General features: G+C 50.0%; 1 protein-coding gene across 1 annotated transcript in view; it reads right to left on the bottom strand.

Moving 5' to 3' along the window:
• Positions 1–5,900: 5,900 nt before the first annotated feature.
• Positions 5,901–6,934, bottom strand: part of Ccdc8 (coiled-coil domain containing 8) — a 2,902-nt gene continuing 1,868 nt past the window's right edge. The window contains exon 2 of the mRNA XM_005361033.3: positions 5,901–6,832. Coding sequence (XP_005361090.1) covers positions 6,095–6,832 — 738 coding nt within the window. The 3' untranslated portion in view covers positions 5,901–6,094. The remainder of the gene's footprint in view (positions 6,833–6,934) is intronic.

Raw genomic sequence — 6,934 nt, forward strand, 5'->3', positions numbered from 1 at the left:
GCTCTTCGTGCGGACCATCCTGCCATTTCTGTATTTATTCAACCGGTCATTCTGACAGTGTCTTATGTACCAGGCTGGTGTCAAACTCACTAGATACAGTCTTCTTTGATGTCCTAGTCCTGCCTCTTCATCTTAGGAGCTGATATTTCATGTGTTTGTCTTCATCCCAGACTGTGATGTCAGAGGTGTCATCAAGCATGCTCTCTCACACAAGCCCACATGAAAGCCAAGGGTTTCAATCAGTCTGAGGTGGACACAAGTGGCCTCCGAGTCCCCCATGTCCTATTTGATGCAGGCTGTCTTTCTGTATGCTGTGAATATGTGTTGCTTTCATTGGTTCATAAATATAGCTGCTTTGGCCTATGGCAGGGCAGAATATAGTGGGAAATCTAAGCAGACATACAGGTGAAGAAGGGTCAAGGAGATGCCAGCAGCTGCCAGAGCATCAAGATGTACTAGAGAACAAATAATGTCACGAAGCCACATATCAATACACAATTATTAGAAATGGATTTTTTTTTGGTTTTTTTTCGAGACAGGGTTTCTATGTGGTTTTGGAGCCTGTCCTGGAACTAGCTCTTGTAGACCAGACTGGCCTCAAACTCACAGAGATCCACCTGCCTCTGCCTCCCGAGTGCTGGGATTAAAGGCGTGTGTCACCACCGCCTGGCTCTGGATTAATTTAAATATAAGAGCTAGCTAGTAATAAGCCTGAGCCATCGACCAAACAATTATAATTAATATTAAGCCTCTGAATTATTATTTTATAAGTGGCCATGGGAACCAGCAGGCAGGAGAGAAACAGGTCCAGAGGGACCAGGTGAGACAGAAAAGCATCTGGCTATGCCTATGAGCTCATCACTGTAACCCACACATCAGATGGATCATCTACAGCAGAGCAAGGAGAAAATAATACACTGCATAGCATGTGTCCTCCATAGAATGATCTCCTCTCTCTCCCTTTGTCTCCCTCATCAATTCTTTTTTTTTTTGGTAAGGTCACATTTGTGTGTGTTTGTGTGTGTGTGTGTGCGCGCGCGCGCGCGTGCCCGTGCACACGTGTGATGTGTCAGGTGCCTTGGGAGGCCAGGATGATCCCCTGGAGCTGGAGTTACGGGTGACTGTAAGCCTCTGGATGTGGATGCTGGTCACTGAACTTATGTTCTCTGTCACTGAACCATCTCTCTAGTCCTCACCTCAGCCTCCCGGGTGCCAGGGTCACAGGTTTGCAGTCAGGGATCAAGTTTTGTTTGCTGCCTTATCCACGCAGTTGTCTGTGTGTTTATCTACGCAGGGTCTCACCTGTTACCCAGGCTGGCCTTGAACTCTCAGAACCAAGTGATCCTCCTGACACTACAGGTCAGTACCACCATGCTGGCTAAAATGTGATTTTTAAAAACAAATAAAAGAAAGCAAGGGACTGGTTACTCAGGTTCTGGGTCACATTCATGCCTGTGTCTTCTTCAGCTCCATTGGGAAGAGGGGGGCTAGGATGAGGGCAGGAGTTCTCACCCTCATTCCCCACATGACGAAGCTTGTGGTCTGAACTCCGTGTTATCCTACCCCAGGGTTCACAGCATGCTCATCCCAGCTGCAAAGAAGATTTAAATGGGACCTGCAAGACCAAGTCCCTAAATTCACACTTTGGTAGTGCGGCCTCAAACTCATTTATCAGGAATCATTCCGACTTGGTCATGACTCCTGGTCACAAGTGGTCACAGGGCACTGCCTGTGAATACTCTCCCTTCCCTCGGCCTCAGAGACGGTCTCTGCCCCTTGGTGTGTCTAGGAGTGTGGCCATGTTCTAGAAACTGTCTAGGATGGCAGCAGAAGTGGGCCTTCACTTTAATCCCAAACCAGCCACAGCCTGCCTGAGCTAGCCACAGTTCTCATTATGACCACCAGGTGGCGCTTCGGTCCCGCTGGTCCAAACTACGCAGGCGACTTGTGTAAACTGGGTGACCTGGGCATGCTTAACATCTAACAGTTCAGAAAGCTGTGCCTCTGGCTGAATTTGGGAAGCGACTGGGCAGAAATCCCTTAGGGTTCAGTTGGTAATGTTTGCTTAGCATGCTTGAAGCCCTGAATTTGATCCCCAACTCTGGAGTGGTTGTACATCTCACGTGGGATGAAGACAGGACGAACGGAAATCCAAGGTCATCATCCACAACACAGGGTACTTCAGGCAAGCCAAAGCTACATGAGATTCTGTCTTTAAAACAACAAAATCCTTGGGTTGAAGATTTGAAGATACGACACCACTTATCCTGTTGTTCTAGGGCAATGAGAGGGCTCCTCTTCTCTCAGATCTGGGTTATCTCTGGATGCTCCTGCTTGATAAGGGAGGGAAGAGAACATTATGTCCACTCAAGGGAGGGACAGGCTAAAGGTCAAGCTGACCCAGATCTGTCCAATTTCAGGGCTATTCAGAAAGACCGTGAAAATATCTCCCAGGACGAGGGTTCTCCATAGTGTCAATCCATCCTGCCACAGTCTTCTGGGTTTTGGTGGTATTGCATGTGTCTATTGGGGTAGTATCTAGCAGCATGGGTGTCAGTGCTAACATCTGTAAGTATGGTGGAGCATTGTGTCAGGGGACAGAGGGTTTCCGGGCATGTGTGGAGACCTGGTGAGTCTGTGATCCACAGCGTGAATGAACATTGTGTATGTGTGTCCATGCATTTGTGGACATTTTGGGAGGGCTACCAATGCGTTTGTATGGAGTTTGTGCTTGTGTCAGTGTGAATTAGATGTGTGTGTGTGTGCGTGCGTGTGAGTGCGCACGCGCGCACGCGCATATGCACATGCGTTATGTGCATGCACACCCACACCAGTAAAGTAAAATGCAGCGTCACCAAGGACAAAGGGTGTCTGTGGAATCTGTAGTCCTGTGTCTGATCCATCCTCCATCTGCTGTGACAACACACAACCTTTTTCCTACCTGGAACTCCAATATTGTCCCTAAAGCCCACTGAGCTCCAGGCCCTGTGAGGGAGGCTGAGCACAGTCACTAGGTGATACCGTCCTTCTGTGGACAACAGCAAGGACCACCCCTGATCTCTCCCCCTAACCTGGTCATTCCAGACACCTCCAGCCCCCACCAAGCCCACTCCTCCAGGTGGGGGGTCCATATTTTACCTTTTTGTCAACTCATCAGTGGGAATTTCTTCTGGACTGGCTGTGAGCTGTAAGGAAACAAGCTTTGCCCATGACCAACACCAAAAGGGGCTATAGCAAGGCCACACTGAGAACTGTGCAGTATATTATGTAACTATTCCCTTTCAGAACACAGCAGGGAAGGAAAAGAAAGGTGATTGTACAAAGATTCATTATGGAGTCCCTGCCTAGAATCCCCCAGTGAGGGGCTGGGGACGTGATTCAGTGGCAGAGCATCTGCCTAACATCTGAGCCACACCTATCACTGGGGAATTGTAGGCAGGCTGGCTCTATCATGACCCCTTGTAAACCCACCTTTCTTTTCCTTCCCTTTTGTATTGTGTTGTCTCCACAGCTACCTCTCCACAGGGGGAAAATAAGAGAGAAAGAAAGGGCTCCTAGGACATAACTCTTCAATCACAAGAGCACTGGATGCTGGACGGTGGTGGCACACTCCTTTAATCCTAGTGTTCGGGAGGCAGAGGCAGGTGAATCTCAGTGAGTTCGAGGCCAGCCTGGTCTACAAAGAGAGCTCCAGGACAGCCTGGACGGTTACACAGAGAAACCCTGTCTCAAAAAAAAAAAAATGAAACAAAACAAAAACCACCACAAGAAGGCTGGGCTGCTCTTTCCCACTAACTCCCTTTTCTCCGGCTGACTTTTCCCGAGGCTGTGTGTGCACATTTATTCTTATTCACTGCTAGTGACTGCAGGCTGCCAACCACCACGGAGAGATACCCTCACCTTCTTTCCACCCCTGCAGGCTCTGTGCCTGGTCATAAGAGGCAGTTGTGCACAGCTTCCCCCTTTGAGCATGCTTCTATTCTAACACTTCAACCATCCCCAGATGTCTGTCAGCTCAGTCAAAACAGACTGAAGGGGTGTAGTGAGGTGGGGACAGGCAAAGATGATGGCTGCCAAGCCTGCACGGTAGGAGGGAGCTGATCCCAACAAGTTGTCTTCTGACTCCCACGGGCATATCATAGAAACAGAGTGACCGCAACCACAGCAAGAGGAAGCCGGGAAGGGTGGCACACACTTGCAATCCTGGCATTCAGGAGACAGAAGCAGAAGGACCATACAGTTGAGGTAAGGTGACCCTGCCTCAGAAAATAGACAACAAAAAGATCTCTTCACATTCAAAGGCCATGCAGTCATCTTGGCCTTCACCACATCACAACAGGGTCCCAGACTAAGTGCTTTGAGTGCTCTCCTGGTGGCCTTTTTGTTGGTTTATTTTGTTTTGTTTTTCAAGACAGGGTTTCTCTGTGTAGCCCCAGCTGTCCTGGAACTCACTCTGTAGACCAGGCTGGCCTCAAACTCAAGAGATCCGCCTGCCTCTGCCTCCCAAGTGCTGGGGTTAGAAGCATGAGAAACCACCATCCAGCTTTGAATTAATTTTCAATTATCATTTTGTGTGTAGGCATTTGGGCTGCACGTATGTGTATTATATATTTGCCTGGTGACTGTATATGGCGTGTATGTATATCATATATGTGCCCGGTGACTGAAGAACAACAGAAGACATCAGATCCCCTGGAACTGGAGTTACACATGGCTGTGAATCACCATGTGGGTCCTGGGAGTCAAACCTAGGTGATCTTACCGGCTGAGCCGCCTCTCCTGCACCCTACCCCTTGTGGCTTTTCGGTGCCTTGTCACCAAGATCAGTATATGAAGCCCACAGGCCCTTTAACCTCCAGCCCTCCAGCACTTAGCAGCCTAAACATGGCTGGCAAAGTGCCAGCTTAAACACAGGGTCATCATTGTTAAGGAGCCAAATCACCCCAACACCATCCACGACAACTCGGAAACAAGAAACCCCCTTGTTGAGAACCTGTGATCCTCACCCTGTGGGCCACGACCCCTTTAGGAGTCCAACAACCCTTTCAGGGGTCACACATCAGATAGCCTCCATACCAGGTACTTACATTACAATTCATAACAGTAGCAACATTACAGTTACGAAGTAGTAACGGAAATAATTTTATGGGTGGGGGTCACCCCAAAATGAAGAACTGTATTAAAGGGTCACAACATTAGGAAAGTCGAGAACCACTGTTGTAAACATTTTTATTTGCATATCAGCTTGAGCCCTCTCTTTAAGTGCAAAAGGGGCTGTCCACCAAAGTTAGTTGTAGACAGAAGACATAGGACAGAATAACCCCTACTCTGCCCATTCTCCTTTGCCAGGCTGGGCACACTTAAGATACATAGCGAGAAGTTACAGCACCGTCCAGGCAAGCAGGCTCCATGGGCTTCTTTCCTTACATTCTTTGAGATGCTATATTCAGTATATTTTTTTTAAAAAATCAATGTATTAAAAAAGTCAAGTGTGTCTACAGCTATGTCCTCCTAAAAACGAATAATCTCATCAGATAAAAACAAGATCATAAAGAGGGCCACAGGAAGGCAGGTTTGGTGGTGGCATGTACCTTTGGTTCTAGCAGAGGCAGGAGGATCTCTCTGAGTTCGAGGTCAGCCTAAGACACATAGTGAGTTCCAAGTCAGCCACCCTGTCTCAAACAAAACAAAAACAAAAAGAGGGTCACCGGAGCCAGGTATAGTGGAACACACCTGCAATCCCAGGGCGCAGGATACTCAGGCAGGGACTGCCTTGGGTTTGAGACCAGTTATGTACAGAGTGCCAGACCAGCAGGGCTGCATAGCAAGACTGTGTCAAAAAGAAAAGGAGGAGGAGGAGGGAGGGAGGGAGAGAGAGAGAGAGAGAGAGAGACAGAGAGAGAGAGAGACAGAGAGAGAGAGAGAAGGGAGAGAAGAGGGGAGGAAAGTACTGCTGGTAAAGGCATGGGAAGTGCTGCCTGCCTCAGCAGCCTCCATTTTCAAACACGGAGGTAAAAGGAGCCCACAAAGGAAGGAGGCACCCTAGCAGCCAGCACAGGGCAGGCAGGGTGCGGGGGCCTGGACTCCTCTCCTCTCACAGCTGTTCTTCTTGCTGTCTGTGTTCCACTTCTGTTCTAGCCTCAGCCCTCAGCACCCTGAGGCTCCTAGCCTCACCTACCCTGGGGACTCTCTTGGGCAGGGTTGGCAACCGGGGAGTGTGCAAGAAAGCCCTCCTGCGCTTGTGAAACCATGAGAACCGTCCTGGGGTCTGGAACCTCACTGTCTTTACCTGTTTCCGGGCCCTAGATCCTGGGGCTGTCCCTATGGTAACAGAGCTAGCTGAGGCTTCCGCTATAGCCTGAGGTCCAGCCTCCTCCCTCTGGTCATGGAGGACTCCTGCCCTCTGGTCAGCTGGGGCCTCCACCCTCTCACTCTCTGCAGCTCCAGTCTCTTGGTTAACTGGGCCCTCTGCCCTCTGCCTACCTATGACTTCTGTCCTCAGATTAGGTGCAGCCCCTGTCCTTGGATTAGGTGCAGCCCCTGGTCTCGGGTTAGGTGCAGCCCCTGGTCTCGGGTTAGGTGCAGCCCCTGGTCTCGGGTTAGGTGCAGCCTCTGGTCTCGGGTTAGGTGCAGCCTCTGGTCTCGGGTTAGGTGCAGCCTCTGGTCTCGGGTTAGATACAGCCTCTGGTCTCGGGTTAGGTGCAGCCTCTGCCCTCGGATTAGCTGCAGCCTCTGCCCTCGGATTAGCTGCAGCCTCTGCCTTCAGATTAGCTGCAGTCTCTGCCCTCGGATTAACTTCAGCCTCTGCCCTCAGATTACCTGCAGCCTCTACCTTCGGGTTAGCTGCAGCCTCTGCCCTCAGATTACCTGCAGCCTCTACCTTCAGGTTAGCTGCAGCCTCTGCCCTTGGATTAACTTCAGCCTCTGCCCTCGG

Source organism: Microtus ochrogaster, linkage group LG4 (assembly GCF_000317375.1).
Source record: "Microtus ochrogaster isolate Prairie Vole_2 linkage group LG4, MicOch1.0, whole genome shotgun sequence".
Classification (NCBI taxonomy): Eukaryota; Metazoa; Chordata; class Mammalia; order Rodentia; family Cricetidae; genus Microtus; species Microtus ochrogaster.